The sequence below is a fragment of the Daphnia pulicaria genome, chromosome 4 (genome assembly GCF_021234035.1).
Source record: "Daphnia pulicaria isolate SC F1-1A chromosome 4, SC_F0-13Bv2, whole genome shotgun sequence".
Lineage (NCBI taxonomy): Eukaryota > Metazoa > Arthropoda > Branchiopoda > Diplostraca > Daphniidae > Daphnia > Daphnia pulicaria.
The window spans coordinates 18,373,431-18,388,726 of NC_060916.1; the positions used below are offsets into that span (position 1 = coordinate 18,373,431).

Here is a 15,296-nt window from a genome sequence, read left to right on the forward strand (position 1 = left end):
AGCGAGCTCAGGCGGCGTTGAACGCGCGCTATACCATCCCGGTTTCAGGGTAAACGTAAGCCGATTTTCAGAGATTTTAGGGCGGGGCCTGTCAGAATTTTGAAGTGGAAACTGGAAACAGAGCCATCTAGGCTCTCAAAAGTAGCTGAGCGTAGTAGCTGACACACTCACTAGAGCGCTCATTCCAGTTTCCAAATCGGCTTACGTTTACCCTGAAACCGGGATAGGGAAGCCAACACAGCCGAGAACCGACCAGGCATCTATTGCTCTGGCTCTGGCTCTGCTGATATTTCATTTTTTTGTTGTTTTTTGAGCGATCTGGCAACTACACTCGTGGGCCGACAGTTCTTTGCTTCCGTTCTTTATCTTTTAAACCGTTCTTCGCAAAAAAAATGGCGTTCCATTAAACGGCGTTCTAAAATTATATGGATATTTTTTTTTTGTAAGTGTTATTTTTATAAATAGCTCAGCGGCACCAGCTGCCTATTCAAACAGAAGCTTGTTAAAGCTATAAAAATAAGGTTGGGCTTATTGGCCCCGGAATCCGGGGGAAAGCTATTGGCCCCTGCCGCTAGGGGGCCTACGGGGAAGGGCCGCGCCTACCAGCAGGCTTTTGACAATTGACACATTGAATCAAGCGTAAACACCTTAAATCTGCCATCTTGTGTGAATGAACTTCGTTTGGTTTGAATTGTAATAGTGCGGGTCTTTATCCATTTTAATCATTTTTCTTTGTATTTCCTAAATTTTTAAAATGAAATGATGGAATGCCTAGATTCTATGCGAGTTTTTTTTTTCATTTTAACCAAGGACTTTTCTTTGGCAAGGACTTAGAAAAAAAAACAAATTCAGATTTTGTTTAAAAAATGAGAAAAAAAAAACTAGCATTTTTTACAGAATCTAGGCATTCCATCATTTCATTTTAAAAATTTAGGAAATACAAGGAAAAATGATTAAAAATGGATAAAGACCGTCACAGGTTTGAACCTAAAACTACTCTAATGGGAATCCACCGCTATACCCAATAGGCTACTAATTACTTACTCAGTTTGTAAAAATTGCTAACGTATGAATTCGAATATTTCCTTCGCTATCCCCTTTCAAAACTGGCAATGCTGTGTCAGAAGGACAGGATGCCTTCTGGCTAGGTTGGGTGGGTGGGTGGAAACTTCCCCAACTTTTGCAGCGGCGAACGTACGTTCGCTGGCCGTAACTTACGTAGGCTATGGTTTAAAGGCACAGGCAGTGACTTCAAAAACAAAAGACTGCTGTGAGGCGCGATCCTTTCCCCGAGTCCCCCTAGCGGCAGGGGCCAATAGCACTTTTGGCTATTGGCCCCCGAAATCCGGGGGCCAATAGATTTTTCCTAAAAATAATTTTGTTATTCTTGTCACATTGAAGTTTGGTATCCTTAGATTAACTTTTCCATAAAATTTATGTTCTTTCAATATCAATGTTATTTTTCTTTATTGTAATGTGTTTTTCTTTATCTGTGGTTTATTAGGTAACAATCAGAATACTACCATATCACTAGAAGGATGTCAAATTTTCAAGATTTCTTATTTCATGGAATACCTAAATTCTGCAGGAAAGAGTTCGAAACACTTCATTTTTACAACTGCCCAAGCACTGGTGTTGATAAAAGACGCCTGTTTGAAGCTGTAAGTTTAAGAAAAGAAGGTACTGAAGCTCACATTGGATTTGGAAAAAAACTGTTTTGTGACAAAATTACTGTGAATCCTTTAAAAGTTGACAAACTTGGAGACATTCCAATTCCAGTTTCTGTTCAGGTATTTCAGGTGTTTCAAAAAGTAACATGGCAATTTTTTAACTCTTTGTAATTGAACAGGATATTGAAAGGCTTAAAGAAATATCTAAAGTAGGATATTGTGGAAAAGGATACAACAGGGTTTTGGACTGCTCTAAAAAATTCGCCTTACAAATAGATGCCTCAAAACTTGTGTCAACAATTTCTGATGACCTTAGCTTGACATCTATGGTTATGCATCATCTAGACCTGCCTTCTGAGTTGATGAATGTTCAAGCAAAACTTGATCAGTTGATCTTGTATGAGTCTGGTGGTCATTACCAGTGTGTCTTGGAATCAGGGAAAGAATATGGTATGTAAGAGATGTTGCGTTTTTGTTGTTTTAGGATATCGATTTTTTTTTTTTTTTTTAAGGTTCGTTCGGTACTATGATTCTTCAATTACCAGTGGAAGGTGGTCATGAAGGTGGACGTTTCAACGTGGAATATCAAGGAAAAGAATTATTGTTCGAAAATGAGGAGGACAGCGATCGAAGTTTTTATACTTGCGTATTTTACGAAAACTGTAAACATTCAATGGAACCCGTAAAATGCGGGGCAAGATTAACACTTCAATTCAACCTTGTTTGGTCTAATGCCAAGATTGTCATTCCACAAGATTTCCCTTTTTTTCTCACCGCCCTTAAGGAGATAAAAGAAACGCTCTCATCTTGGATGTCCGATGGAAGTGCCGACCCCCAAATCAAGAACATGACAAATATGACTATATCGAAAGAATCACATGCAGTATCCAATACGGAAGCCATCGACATCGACGACGTTTTGCATTTTGTTCTCGAAGAGAAATATGACGCAAAAGACTTTGGATTTCGTCGACTTCGTGGAAAAGACCGGGAGTTGGCTCAGCTTTTTCAGTGTTGTTGTTTTCTTGACGTGCATTTAGCAGTCGTTACACAAACTGTTGCAACTATTCGTGCTGTAAGGGATTGGCACAGTCCCCTTTTACGCCATTTGTGCAGATGCCAGAATTACAAGAAAATCAAATCTTCTACAAAAATTTCGCGATGGTTGGACTCGGAGGATGTGCCCAGAAAGTTAAGTTGTGATTTTAATCTGGAGAAGCATGGTGTTGGACTTCGTCGGAAACTTCCAACATCAAACAGCATTGAAAATTACTTGGAAGATGAACGTCTTGAGTGTGGTGAAGATTGCTATGGAAATTTCAACACCATCTCTAGCAAAAAGTACATCCAGCACTTCATTTTGGTTATTTGGCCTAAGCGTGAATCGTTTCGGATGTATTGTCGCCATGGCCTTGATGCGCTCCTGAAAGAATTGGAATTTAAAAGTTCATCTAGATGGCTTGAAGATAGCGTGCAAAAGGCCACTGAAGATTTAGGAAAGATGATTACACTCTGTTCTTCTGATCCTTGGCTTACTATATGGAACCAAACAGCATTAAGAGAAGGCGAATTGACAGAAAGATTACTCCGTCTTTGTATCGACTTGCAAGCGCGCGAAGAAGGCCTTGCTCTCTTAAAAGTTTTAAGTTTAGACTTCCAGATACCACAAGCAGAACGAACCAGCGACTGTCAAGAAATTTTCGAAGGAATCAAAACTGAACAAGTTGCCGAGGCGATCGTTGAATTCGAGTGTCGAGTCACTGGTAAACATTATTTCGAATCCACAAATTCTTTTGCATTTATTAAAAGTGATCTTCTGTTTTGTAATAGGGTGGAATGACTGCGCCGATGCCATTGAGAAAATTCTTTCTCCTAATCGAATCTTCCAACAGCTTGTACCTGTAATGAAAATGGCTCGATCCTTCTTGAATGTCGATTGCTCAGAAGGAGCCAAATTAGTTGGCGACTGCATTTCTTCCGCATTCAGCGGCATCGACAAATCGCAAGCCCTGAGGATGGAAAAGGCTGATATTCATGATTGTATGGAGTTGATCATTTTACTGGAAGCAGATCCCAAAACTGCCAATCAAGAAAGACAGACGTCGGTAGCATCTTTTTTCTCCAAATTGGAATTATCAATGCAGTGCGACCTGGTGCTAAAGTTGGAAGCTCGAACTCGCCCGCAATCCCACAATTCGGAATCTCGCAAAATGATGTTCCAGGCCTTATGCAAAGCTCTGACCTATTGTGAGCTTGGTTCTCCCCTTATCAAGGAGAACAATGTAGTTGACTTGATTTTCTGTTACTCCCGCATTGGAAATGCAGAATGGCTTCAATCTTTCCTATCCAACGTCGTCCGTGCTCAAGTCACCTCTGAGAAGAGTAACGATCTTCCTACGAAAACATTATTGCAAAAAATTATTTCATCTCCTCGAATATTGCAGCTAGATCTTTCGTCTGACCTAGGCGAGTCTTTAATGAAAGTGCTTGTTGATAGCCAGTTAACCTTGAATATTCATCAGTTAACCACCATCTTGATTGATGTTTGGTATGATACCAGCCCCATATTTTTGAGAAGGCTTCCTTCCACCGTCACGATTATTTCTCATTTTTGCTCTGTCATCATTTTGCGATTGAAGAAAAACACAACCGAAATGCTCAGCCAGCGAAGAATTCTGGAGGTGATCAAGATTTTTATTGAGTTGGGTAACGCATCATTAACAAAATCTTTACTCAAGCAAGTATGTGCCACAATAAGTACTTGGGGCAATCGAGAAAAGTACAGTTTGTTTGTTGACCTAATTTTTGTTTCGGACGTGTGGGGAGCATTGAGTTCCAAATCGAAGCTGATCACCATGCAAACCTTTAGTTCACTTGTACCAACTTTGATCATGGGAATGTGTCGTCCTTGTCCCGCTTCCAAATCACCAATACGGATCGAAGTCCTCTTCAATTGCATAAATTTTTTTTTCTTAATCGAATTGAACGGATTTGAAATTGAACCGAAGATCAACGCCCAAACCTTTGAACCGTTAATTGCCAAACTACCAGTTTCATTGCTCATGGAACTTGTTTTGCAGCTCTACAAATCGGAAGCCAAAAAAAGTCAAAATATTAAGACACTTCCCGTCTGCTTCAATTTCTATCGCGACACATCAAGGCTCTTCTTTACATTGGAATTTGTACCGCTTGTATCTTCAAGGACAGCAACCCCAATTTTGGACTGCCTCTTGTGGCTGGAAGATGAACAGTGTTGGCAATCATTTGCCCTGAGTGTTTCCGCAGCCTCCCCATCTTTTTTTCTGCGGGTCTTCTTGGAAGATCTTGCTATCCAGCGAGCTCTTAAAGATTCTTGTCCCGCTGTAGCTGCTTTCCTACTCATCGTGGATAACTGGTCACTCAAATCAGCGTCTTGGAAGGAACCGCTATTTAGCTGGAACCAGCCTAAAGCTGTTCTGCCGGATCATCCTGAAGTGGAGGCTTTTCTTCATTCGTCACTAAAGTCCATGACCTACAAGAAATTTACTCGAATCGCTGAGGCTCGTGATTTCGCCAAGTACCTGTCTTACAACTTTAGTGTTTCGGTTGTTACGTCTGCAAGTGGAAAACAGTCGCAATGCATCATTACGAAAACCCGTAAACAGTACGAACGGACTCTATTTCTCAGAAAAGCACAAATGGTAGAATTGGTGAAGGAATGCCTTGGTCAAGCAAATTTGAAAGCAAAACCACTGCGCCGTCAGCTGCCCGATTTTGTCCGTAACAGATGTAACCGCTTTTAACCGTAATGATTTACTTCTGGTAACAGATGATGTTGTCTGTGTCGTCCCTCCACCTAAACGCCCCAAGCGCGACTTACTTCTATAGTTGACACTTGACTTATTGTGAAAATTTTTTGTTTGTTTTTAACTTGAAAAACTTTTGGTTTCTTTTCATCTGAATTCACGTCACGTCCTATTATTTTATTATCATTACCATCGAGTGTATACCAAGAAATAAAAGAACCCCTGTTGCGAAGTTACTTTTTTTTTAAAACTTATATCGTCGATTTCGATTTGCTGTTGATTTCTACCGCAATTATAGCCACCAAATTTCCGGACCGCCCGCTAGAAGGCGGGGGCGAGAGACTGAGAGAGCACTTATTTTTGGAGAGCACGCTGCTACCTAATGCTAACTTTGGAGTTTGGAGCAGTTAATTTTTTCTTTTTTGTCCCTTTGGCGTTCCATAGTTTTGGGCTCCCATAATATTTTTTGTTCCTAACTTTGACTTAGACAATCATAAACAATATTATCCCATCGTTTAGTACAAGTATCCACCGTTGCCAGTTTTTCAAGGACTTGTTTGAAAATGGGAACAAATGAGCATCGATGTCAACAATCAACAAAAGGTGAAAAATAGCGTCCAGTGCTTTGGATGGTCTTCCTAAACAATTTGTAGCTTTCAATGAAAACTCTTTTAGATGTTATGGACGACAGAAATACTGGATTTGTTAAACTTACAGGTAGGTGTTTGTGTGTGTGTCATTCAGAATTTGTCTGCATGGCTCTTTCAAGTCTGCTTTGTATGTGTTTGTTTTTGGTCACGAAAGCATGATTTTTTTCATTTCTATATTTGCTTGCCTATTTGCATACCACCAAAGATTTGGAGAATTTTTTGAGTAAAGAAGGCCTTGCTGGACTTCCTAAAGCCTAAAGGTGTGACTGAGAGCTTACATAAAGTGACACCCTCATCTAGCTTGCTTTCATTTGAAAGGTTTTGTGCTGGTCTGAAAATTTGTCTGCTTAGGTATCAAGTAATTTTCAGATATTGAAAAGTTAAGATTCACCTGTACTTAATAATATGTATTTTATGAAGCATTTCTAAAGTCTTCTACAATTCTAAAGCGTATTATCAAAGCCTGGCAGACGTCAAAACACCGAGTTGCGGCCCTTCGCCGCTAGGAACGCTGGAAATAGGGTGCCGTGTACGCGCTCACCCCCGCCTGAGCTCGCTCACTGCAACCCGTGTGCTGTGTGTGTTTTTTTTTGTTGTTCCGCTATTAACTTCTGCTTTTTTGAGGTTAGACCATGTCCGCTTCAAAATTTTGTTGTTTCGATGATTATAAAAAATGGGTCATTACAAATCCTGAAAGGCTGTCACAATTGGAAACAACTGGACGCTTCATTTCGTATCTAATAGCAGGTTTTTAAAATATTAGCTTTTTGAATATTTTGCAATCTTAAAAATGATAACGTTCTCTTAGGTCGAATAAAGACATCACCAGCATTTTCAGAGTTGCTCTACTCGGCTTCGAATATAATCAGTACCTTTAACAATTGTGTGGATATATTACTAAATTCAAACTTCTAATATGTAACTTTAATTCATAGTATTTTTGAATGACCAAATTCTACTAAGTGCAACACGACAGAAAGAAATAGGAAGATTGATTAAAACAAACTTGGAAAAATTTAGAGTATTGTTTACAATATTGGAATATCTTCAAGTTTTTTTGGAGATCACAGCAACAAAAATTTGGGGTTCACATGGAAAATGGACTGCCATAACTATTATTCAGTCAATCAAGTATTAAATTGAAGACACATACTCTGTTTGAGCTCAACAGTTTCATTTCCATTGTTACTAGATGTTTATGGCGAATTGTTTTGTTGTCCCAGAAAAGTGGATTGGCAACATCTCGCTCAATTCCACCTCTCAACAGGAAAAAACTTAAACAAAACAACTTGTCTGATTGGAAAACTGGTTCAGATGAAAGACACAACAGTCTTACGTTCTCTCTAAAGTCTGGACGAGTAATTCGGCAAGTGAACGGGGCACCTCATATTAATAAGCGGAATTGGAAGCTCCCCGTTTCCCATTCATTTGAAATCAATGATTCATCAAAAACCAAACTTGAAGGATATTCTTTATTGGGAGAAGTTAGTCATTTCTTTTTTAATATTTTGAAATTTGCGTTCCCTAGCATTATCTCACTTTTATTATAATTATAAGTGAGCATTTATGCAGCTAAATTAAAATATTTTGTTGTGGCATGCAGGTACTCTACACGTTAAAACCTCTTTGCCATCTGGCTGCAATGAGCCGGTTTGGAACAAAGTCATGGATTCCTACATCTTTAGCATTCGTTACCGATATCGTTAGTATAACGCTCGTAAAATCCAGCCAGTTAAGTAGCAGTGATGCAAAAGAAATTCAACGACGCCAGCTAACTTTACTTATGTACCTTCTTCGTTCGCCAATCTACGACCGATTTAGCCGAAATGTGATTTTACAGATTTTGACTTCTCTAAGAAAAATACCATTAATCGGAGTTTTGCCCCATCAAATTCTTCAGTACATGTTGTTCTGGCAAAATGTATACTTTTACACTTGGGATTAATTTAAATGACTCGGAAGAGATCATCGTGAACAAGTTTAGCTCTATATGCCTATAAATTGAATGCATTGTGATTCAAAATTTGTGTGGGATACTTGTGGGAATAATTCTAAAATACAATTTCGTTAATGTATATTTGTGGTGTACTTTTTGTATGGCTTAAGGAAGGATAGATATTAAGTTGCAAAAATGATTCGCACAACAAATTTTAGTCTTTCCAATAATTTTGAACAATTTTTCCGCTATTTTTCACAGCCGAGATTTTATTGTGTTTTGAAAGGGTAAGAGGCTGAAACATGGACGTGAATCGAATAAAAATGAATTTTTGGTTGTCTGTATAGTATTTACAGCATGGTACTTTGTTCATTCGCGGCGTAGGTTGTTCAACCTAGCCTGTAAATCCGCATCAGCATCGATTGTACCTCCTGCCGCAGCAGCTGCAGCTTGCGGACCCCCTTTGGCGGCAATACCAGTAGTTGAAGCCAATGAACCGGAAGCGATTGGTAAACCAGTTAACTGATCAGTTAACTGAAGACCAAGTTCATCCAAGACCTGTGATACGACCGCGTCACTACAGAATACAAATATTATACATTTAAAAATACTGTCGAACATTTAATTGAATAAATATTAACCTTTCTTCCTCATCCGCTTCGTCGCCCATCGCATCATCAATCGCATCACTCATCATTTCTTCTTTCATATCCATTATCTCTGATTGTTTTTCAAACTCCTGCATTATTTTTTGAATCTGTGGCAGTTTTAATTGCCTGTCAGATTTCATACAAATTAGTAAGAGCACAGAGATGTAGAATATATACAATTATAATTCTTATACTTGTTCATGCTCTGCATTGCTTTGGTAACACCTTTCATGGCTTCCGCCATAGCATTTTGTGATTTCAGTGTTTGAATCTTCAAAGAGACTGCCTGAATGTTGGCTCTCATCAAAATAAATTTCTTGACATAACGTCGTGTCCTCACCAAATCTAAGGCCATGATTTTAACAGCATCCTACAAAAAAATGGATAGATATATACTGATTACTACTATCTTAAATCAACAGTATGTTTATGAAGAAAACAGTAAAATAAGGAAAAATTTGTAAAGAACACAGAAGTTTTGATTTATAACTTAGCTGGAACACAAATTTTGTGGAAATCTTTACCATTTGATTATCTTTAGCCATTTTTTTAATGTCCGCTATAATTTTTTTTTCCTGTTGTTCCATCTTCATTCTCTCCCTGTCCAAATCCCGAATAGCTTTGTTCAAAGACCTTTGGTTTCGACGGAGCATCTCCTCTGGAGTAAGGCGTTTACCGAATAGCCATTCCATGTTTGAAAACTAAAAATGTTTATCCTTTGAAACACTTTTAAGGAAATGACTGATCAGATGTCTTTTCAGTTGGTTTTGAATGGAATAGAATTCGAACAGCGATAACTATGTCTTTCTCTGGACTATCAGACCATCAGCTTTACGAAAATGTTATGACTTATGAAGAAACAATGAAGATTTCAACATAACGTAATCAGGAATTGTACAAAAGAAAAAAGTCAGTGTGTCAATTGTGAGTCACTTAGAAATCGATTATTTTGATCAAGTATCGAACGTCCTCACGTATCGCGATTAAATTTCGAATTATTTTTTAAGGATTCAAGTCATTCAACGCATTCAAGGTTTGCAAAAATGATTTCCTGATATGTTACTGAATATTAAAAAATTTTTAAAGCAAACTTAGAACATATTTTATGGTTAAGCAGTTAAGGTTTTATGTTCGGCCACTAAACAGCTTAAATCCAGTACAATACGCATGATTGTCGTCGAACCGACCCGTATCAGACAATGCTGCTGGTGATGGTAATTTTTATTATGTATATTATACAGTGAAGTCCTGCTGCGTTATTGACGACATCAACCTCACTGAAACAAATAATACGGAAAGATGGGGGCAATAGCAATACTGTGTCCCCATATGTCAAAACCCGTATGTCATCCGCATGATGTAAAATTAAAAAATGGAAATGGGGAAAATCCTTTATAACACGGTTAGATGGTAGTTTTGCGTTCAGTTGTCACGCTCAGTTGTCGCAGTTGGACAGAGATCAACTTATTCCTGTTACAGTGATCATGTATCGAGAGCTTATAATGATAAAAGGTTTTTATATTTGAATTTAATTCTTGCTTTACAGTACAAAGTGAACCAACTAATGTCGTTTTGTTAAATCAAGGACTGTTTTTAACGTGGCTACTGCTGGCGTCTGCCTTATCAGATCCCAGCCCGGAACCGTTTAATCCGAATTATAATAGGTTTCGACAAAAGATTCCTCGAATCGGCCGACGAGGTGAAGGAATCATCGCTGAATACATGAATTCAGAATCTTTTCCTCACGAAGGAAGTCTCTCTAATTTTTTTCTGAAGGCATCAAAGGCGGTTCCTCGTTTGGGTAGGCGCAAGGATATTTCCACGGAGGTGTGTAGTCCACAGTAGACGTAAAAAATCAGATAATTATTTCTAAACTTAAAAAAAATATATATATCTTTCGAAGTCTGGTCGGGCGGCAATGGTTGGGGAGGAACCTTTTGGCCGTATATCCAATGAAATTCCCATTATGAATCAGAAGCAAGATTTGTGGCCTAATATGAATATTAGTAAATATCTTTTTTCATTCAAATACCTTACAGTGTCTAAAAAATGTCAAACTTGGGAATTTCCTGTAAACATACCAATTATTTTACTTGTTTAGATGAACTAACAGGCGCATTAAATAAAGAATTGAATTATCCGGGACCGCGGATACCCAAAGACCTCCAAGACAATTACATCCAAGATTTGATTCATAGCTGGATCAATCAATATGAAAATCTCAACGAAAATTAAAGGACCCATGACGTTAATGTTTTTCTTTTGTTTTTTTTTTTTTTTTCCGGGAGGGAAGAGGGTTGGAATATACTGTAGTCCAATCAATTTGTTTGTTTATATTTTTCATGAGCACAAGACATTGGTCATTAAACAATGTAGTTAAAAAAAGCTTCTTTTATTCATGTGTTACAATAGTTCTCCACAGGCGGACATAATGACTTTGTCAGTCGGTTTACCAGACTTTGTTCCGTACTTCTCCACTTTACGTAAAACATCTAGGCCGGCAAGAAGTTGACCAAATACGACGTGCTTGTTATCCAACCTTTGAAAATATACAGATGCTATTAGCATTATAACTATGTTATTTTAACAGGGAAAAAACCTACCATTCTGCTTTGTCAAGGGTTAGAAAAAATTGGGATCCATTTGAATTTGGGCCTGAATTCGCCATAGACAGAATACCAGGACCGTTGTGCTTCAACGTAAAATTTTCGTCTTCGAATTTCCCGTTTCCACCGAAAATTGATCGACCACCGGTTCCATCACCGTTAGTAAAATCACCACCTTGACACATCTTTTGCAAAAGGACGTTAATAAAAATAAATATTGATTAAAACTAAGCTTTCCGCTTACAAATCCTGGAATAATACGATGAAAACTGGAATTCATGAATCCATAACCTTTTTCATGAGTGCAGAGAGCAAGAAAATTTTCAGATGTTTTAGGGGCGACATCAGCTCTCAATAAAATAATTATTCTGCCTAAATTGATTTTTCCAGCTTTAAGATCCATGTACACTTGAGGGTTGCCGCGAGGCTTTTTAGAAACTGCTGACTTAGTTTCAGATTCAGAAACATTGTCTTTCCCTTCAGTTGATTCCTTATTGTTTTCCTCCACTGGATTTTTATTTTCTTCTGTCTTTCCAGCATATTTTTGCAACCAAGAATCCTCTGACCAAACTGGTCTAGAATATCCTTCCTTAATTTTCCGAGGTCTTGCAATGTTTACAGTAATTGTTTTGCCAAACAACTCAGAATCATTCTGAAAGAAAGGCATCCATGATGGCAAGTAATTAAATATTTGTTTACTAGATAAACTGTAAGAAATTGTGAGAATACCATGTTATCAATTGCGGCAGCAGCATCTTCAGCTAGTTCATACTCAATAAAAGAGAAACCTCTATGTTTTTCATGATTTTCATAATCTGGAGGTATTTCTATATTAACAATTTCTCCGAAAGGAATAAAGGCTGCACGCACTACTGATTCATCTGCCTCATCAGGAAGGCCACCTGTTAAAATGAATCACAGTAAGCATTACATTTCGTAAGACTGAAATATGTTATTTGATCTTACCGACATAGATGTTTCGCTTGGCATTGTTAGATGACATGTTGTGGCACAAATTTGAATGCACCACAAGAAAGATTATCAAGAATCGAGGTTTACGTGTTCAAAAACTTTACGTAAAGTATTGAAATTCTCAATGTTCAAAGCATCCCCATAAGCTAATGAGTAATATATAAATATCACTGTCTATGCCTTCCTTATTATTATGCACAGTGAGGACAATAATAAAATACCGATTCACAGGTTGCAGACTAACTAATCAAACTGAAAACTGGCGTGGGCAAACAGTCAAACACGTTCGTCAGAGTGCAGAGACTGCAGACAGCATGTTTCGCTTCGTTATACGATCAGTAGAGCTAGAACCAAAGTGGCTGTTCCGCTTTTTAGCGACTTTTTGGAGATTTTTCCAAATTCAAATAGCCCATCAGATTATTTTATTTGAATCAAAATAAATTCAAATAAACGCAAAATAAAAAGGCTACTCCAAAACTAGTAAACTTGTTGCTTCTTCGCTGCTACTTTAAGGTATCTGATGGGAGAGGATCACGGAATTTTTTAAAAATTGAGACTAAAGCACTAAACCAAAAATTTAAGAAAAATTTAACGGAAATCGACGTGAATCTGACTGTTGGTTTTGCCAGTGATATAGGAAAAATATACATCTCTCTGGTATACAGTATAATAACTACAACAAGGAATTGGATCTAATAAATCCATTGACATTAACCCGCGGATTTTATCTCAAAATATATAATATTTGGGCCGATTTTCTTTAACGACAAAAGAGATCGCATAAATTTTAGAAGTAGATCTTAATAACGCGCACTTCTTTTTCGTTGACGTCTGGTTGTCTCAAATGCAAGTTCCGCATTTATTTTCAAATCTTTCTCTTTTTGATGAATAGCGTTTCAGTTATTCAATTAAAACCGAACCTGTTTTTTCACACTTCCGTTAAGGGATAGTGTACCTGCGTACGAATAACGGTTTTCTTTTTAATTAATTTGGAAAGTTAAGGGCTTAAGGCTAGGCTATCATAGAAAATGATTTATGTCAAGTAAAAAAATTATTTAGACGTATCTACTGCTACGTCTCTACTCTCTAGGCTTGGGGGAAGGCAACGTCCTTTTTAATGCATTAGGGAGTGCTGGATAGCATTTAGTATAAAAAGAGCTGTCAAGCGACAAGCATTAGTTCGTTCACTTCGTGGGCATAGCGCCTCTAGTGGCGTGCATTTTGCCCTAGGATCCAAAAGATGTACTAGAAATCAAGCACTTCCTGGTGCGTAAAGGGCTACATCTCAAACCATACATATGAAAGCGGACTAGCCACTTCGGATTCAACCCACCCGTCCCTATTCCTGTCACTGTCAACTCATAGTCGTCTGATCACTCTGATGTAAACAAAATGTGTTAAGTGTAAACTCAGTAAGATTTGAAGTCAAGTGTAAGCAGCCGTAAATTTCATTTTAACCAATTGTTTCATCTCTATTCGAAAAGAAAACCGCCGTGAGTTTATTGAAAAACTGTGAGAATATGAATGTGGTATAAAGTTGTGGTGTTAAATTAAATATATTTCCATTATAAAAAAACATGGGACGAACATCTAGAATCCGAAACAGGTTGGTTCGAATTGTGCATTCTCGCCCACTTCGGATTGATTCACATTCAGAATTCGTTGAACTTTGTAAATGGATGAGTGCGAATGGTTGGAATGCTGTGTCAAAAAATTGTTTAGTTACAAAGCCAGCTCTGTTTAATAGCACTGGACGAGGTCTCATGGCTATGTCTAACATAGCTCCTAACCATCTGCTAGTCCAGATCCCCCAAAGTCTTCTTATCACTAAAGAAAAAGTTTTGGCAGAGATTCCTGACTTACTACAGTTCAGTATGACTACAGCAGAATGTCTAACTTTCTTCATTTTGAACTCCAAGTTTAATGGACTGTACTCTTCATACATTTCAACATTACCAAAGAGCTTCTCAGTTGGTGGATTGTGTAAAAGCCAAGAAATAGCTGTCCTGCCCAGCTTTCTTCAAGAGAAAATAATGTGTAATCAAAACTTTGTCTTAAAAAAATATGAAAAAATCTTTGCAATATGGAGAAAGATATACGGCTCAACCCTCTCACTCGAACTTTTCCAGTGGGCTTGGTTTTGTGTCAACACAAGAGCAGTCTTTTATCAAGATTCTAAACAACACTCACATGGATTGAACAAGGTGGATGGAATGGAAAATAACATGGCCTTAGCTCCATATTTAGACATGTTTAATCACGACGCAGAAGTAGTCGTTGAAGCTGGTTTTAACAAAACTACCCAATGTTATGAAATACGGTCAGATAGACACATCAAGAAATATCAACAAGTTTTCATAAATTACGGGCCGCACGATAACATGAAACTTTTTTTAGAGTATGGATTTTTAGCAACCAAAAATTTACACAAAGCTGTGGAATTCGATATCGACGTTCTCTTCGATTTGGTCCTTGGTTGTCCTTCCAAACCATGCTGTTTGCAGACTAAGCAGATCGCCCTTCTCAGACAACTCTCCAAGATGGGGAATTTATTTTGCAGCCAAGAAGGATTCAGCTGGAATGCACAAATAGCACTGACGATGATCTCCTTCAACGACACGCAATTATCGAAAAAATTTTGTTCTCCTCTGGAGATTATACCTGATGAAAAACAAATCAACGTGTTAGGTCGGAAACTAGTCAATTATTTGATTGTGAAACTTAGAGAAAGTTTGAACCAAGCTCATCAGATTCCTCCAGATTATTCATCTTCAAGTTTTAATGTTGCAAAGTTATTAATGGAAGATATGATCAATATACTTGTAGATTGCATTTTGGTAACTGAATAAATTTTGAAATAAGTTTTTTTCCTTATAAGGTTTTTTTCTAAATTGTTATTTAATCTGTAAGTATACAGCTACGTATATAAGTATATATGCACTTTCTTGAATGTTGATGTGACTTGTTTAAACTTTTTAAATCTAAGCGCTGTCACTCGTAAGTGACTGTTTAAATAATTTTATAAGC

At 37.7% G+C, this 15,296-nt stretch overlaps 6 protein-coding genes across 8 annotated transcripts; 4 read left to right on the forward strand and 2 right to left on the reverse strand.

The window, feature by feature from the left end:
* Window positions 1-182: 182 nt before the first annotated feature.
* On the forward strand, window positions 183-5,687 carry LOC124335875. Of its 2 annotated transcripts, none has more exons than XM_046789366.1 (5): window positions 183-448; window positions 1,505-1,790; window positions 1,850-2,120; window positions 2,183-3,433; window positions 3,501-5,687. In XM_046789366.1, exons 2-5 carry the CDS (start codon window positions 1,539-1,541, stop codon window positions 5,450-5,452), a joined length of 3,726 nt encoding a protein of 1,241 aa, XP_046645322.1. In that variant the 5' UTR covers window positions 183-448; window positions 1,505-1,538; the 3' UTR covers window positions 5,453-5,687. The 2 variants fall into 2 exon arrangements, with proteins under 2 accessions (XP_046645322.1, XP_046645321.1); XM_046789365.1 differs by having other exon boundaries at window positions 183-442.
* A 648-nt stretch (window positions 5,688-6,335) lies between these two features.
* LOC124338174 (peroxisomal membrane protein PEX16-like) lies at window positions 6,336-8,182 on the forward strand. Its single transcript, XM_046792247.1, has 6 exons — window positions 6,336-6,463; window positions 6,526-6,852; window positions 6,914-6,973; window positions 7,041-7,236; window positions 7,298-7,589; window positions 7,709-8,182. The coding sequence occupies exons 2-6, from the start codon at window positions 6,738-6,740 to the stop codon at window positions 8,048-8,050; spliced, it is 1,005 nt and encodes a 334-aa protein (XP_046648203.1). The 5' UTR covers window positions 6,336-6,463; window positions 6,526-6,737; the 3' UTR covers window positions 8,051-8,182.
* Window positions 8,183-8,290: 108 nt separating this feature from the next.
* Window positions 8,291-9,621, reverse strand: LOC124338176 (charged multivesicular body protein 2a-like). Of its 2 annotated transcripts, XM_046792250.1 has the most exons (5): window positions 9,216-9,621; window positions 8,886-9,061; window positions 8,683-8,817; window positions 8,406-8,618; window positions 8,291-8,336 (listed from the first exon to the last, which is right to left on the reverse strand). In XM_046792250.1, the coding sequence occupies exons 1-4, from the start codon at window positions 9,381-9,383 to the stop codon at window positions 8,411-8,413; spliced, it is 687 nt and encodes a 228-aa protein (XP_046648206.1). In that variant the 5' UTR covers window positions 9,384-9,621; the 3' UTR covers window positions 8,291-8,336; window positions 8,406-8,410. The 2 variants fall into 2 exon arrangements, with proteins under 2 accessions (XP_046648206.1, XP_046648205.1); XM_046792249.1 differs by having other exon boundaries at window positions 8,291-8,618.
* A 344-nt stretch (window positions 9,622-9,965) lies between these two features.
* On the forward strand, window positions 9,966-11,013 carry LOC124338178. Its single transcript, XM_046792251.1, has 4 exons — window positions 9,966-10,203; window positions 10,277-10,518; window positions 10,595-10,697; window positions 10,793-11,013. Exons 1-4 carry the CDS (start codon window positions 10,176-10,178, stop codon window positions 10,924-10,926), a joined length of 507 nt encoding a protein of 168 aa, XP_046648207.1. The 5' UTR covers window positions 9,966-10,175; the 3' UTR covers window positions 10,927-11,013.
* LOC124338175 (peptidyl-prolyl cis-trans isomerase E-like) lies at window positions 11,010-12,589 on the reverse strand. Its single transcript, XM_046792248.1, has 5 exons — window positions 12,264-12,589; window positions 12,027-12,199; window positions 11,542-11,949; window positions 11,295-11,482; window positions 11,010-11,230 (listed from the first exon to the last, which is right to left on the reverse strand). Exons 1-5 carry the CDS (start codon window positions 12,298-12,300, stop codon window positions 11,095-11,097), a joined length of 942 nt encoding a protein of 313 aa, XP_046648204.1. The 5' UTR covers window positions 12,301-12,589; the 3' UTR covers window positions 11,010-11,094.
* A 909-nt stretch (window positions 12,590-13,498) lies between these two features.
* LOC124338097 (SET domain-containing protein 4-like) lies at window positions 13,499-14,885 on the forward strand. Its single transcript, XM_046792163.1, has 2 exons — window positions 13,499-14,589; window positions 14,667-14,885. Exons 1-2 carry the CDS (start codon window positions 13,847-13,849, stop codon window positions 14,776-14,778), a joined length of 855 nt encoding a protein of 284 aa, XP_046648119.1. The 5' UTR covers window positions 13,499-13,846; the 3' UTR covers window positions 14,779-14,885.
* Window positions 14,886-15,296: the final 411 nt, after the last annotated feature.

Excerpts from the sequence above, each read along its gene's own strand:
- LOC124335875 (XM_046789366.1), top strand. The coding sequence starts at position 1,539 with ATGTCAAATTTTCAAGATTTCTTATTTCATGGAATACCTAAATTCTGC. Across the intron at positions 2,121-2,182 it reads GGAATCAGGGAAAGAATATG|GTTCGTTCGGTACTATGATT; the intron begins GTATGTAAGAGA and ends TTTTTTTTTAAG. Across the intron at positions 3,434-3,500 it reads ATTCGAGTGTCGAGTCACTG|GGTGGAATGACTGCGCCGAT; the intron begins GTAAACATTATT and ends GTTTTGTAATAG.
- LOC124338174 (XM_046792247.1), top strand. The coding sequence starts at position 6,738 with ATGTCCGCTTCAAAATTTTGTTGTTTCGATGATTATAAAAAATGGGTC. Across the intron at positions 6,974-7,040 it reads CTCGGCTTCGAATATAATCA|TATTTTTGAATGACCAAATT; the intron begins GTACCTTTAACA and ends TTTAATTCATAG. Across the intron at positions 7,237-7,297 it reads ACTATTATTCAGTCAATCAA|ATGTTTATGGCGAATTGTTT; the intron begins GTATTAAATTGA and ends CATTGTTACTAG.
- LOC124338176 (XM_046792250.1), bottom strand. The coding sequence starts at position 9,383 with ATGGAATGGCTATTCGGTAAACGCCTTACTCCAGAGGAGATGCTCCGT. Across the intron at positions 8,818-8,885 it reads GCAATGCAGAGCATGAACAA|GCAATTAAAACTGCCACAGA; the intron begins GTATAAGAATTA and ends GAAATCTGACAG. Across the intron at positions 8,619-8,682 it reads GAAGCGGATGAGGAAGAAAG|TGACGCGGTCGTATCACAGG; the intron begins GTTAATATTTAT and ends TGTATTCTGTAG.
- LOC124338178 (XM_046792251.1), top strand. The coding sequence starts at position 10,176 with ATGTATCGAGAGCTTATAATGATAAAAG. Across the intron at positions 10,519-10,594 it reads GCAAGGATATTTCCACGGAG|TCTGGTCGGGCGGCAATGGT; the intron begins GTGTGTAGTCCA and ends TATCTTTCGAAG. Across the intron at positions 10,698-10,792 it reads GTGGCCTAATATGAATATTA|ATGAACTAACAGGCGCATTA; the intron begins GTAAATATCTTT and ends TTACTTGTTTAG.
- LOC124338175 (XM_046792248.1), bottom strand. The coding sequence starts at position 12,300 with ATGTCATCTAACAATGCCAAGCGAAACATCTATGTCG. Across the intron at positions 11,483-11,541 it reads ATCGTATTATTCCAGGATTT|ATGTGTCAAGGTGGTGATTT; the intron begins GTAAGCGGAAAG and ends CTTTTGCAAAAG. Across the intron at positions 11,231-11,294 it reads ACCCTTGACAAAGCAGAATG|GTTGGATAACAAGCACGTCG; the intron begins GTAGGTTTTTTC and ends ATATTTTCAAAG.
- LOC124338097 (XM_046792163.1), top strand. The coding sequence starts at position 13,847 with ATGGGACGAACATCTAGAATCCGAAACAGGTTGGTTCGAATTGTGCAT. Across the intron at positions 14,590-14,666 it reads ACCCAATGTTATGAAATACG|AGTATGGATTTTTAGCAACC; the intron begins GTCAGATAGACA and ends AACTTTTTTTAG.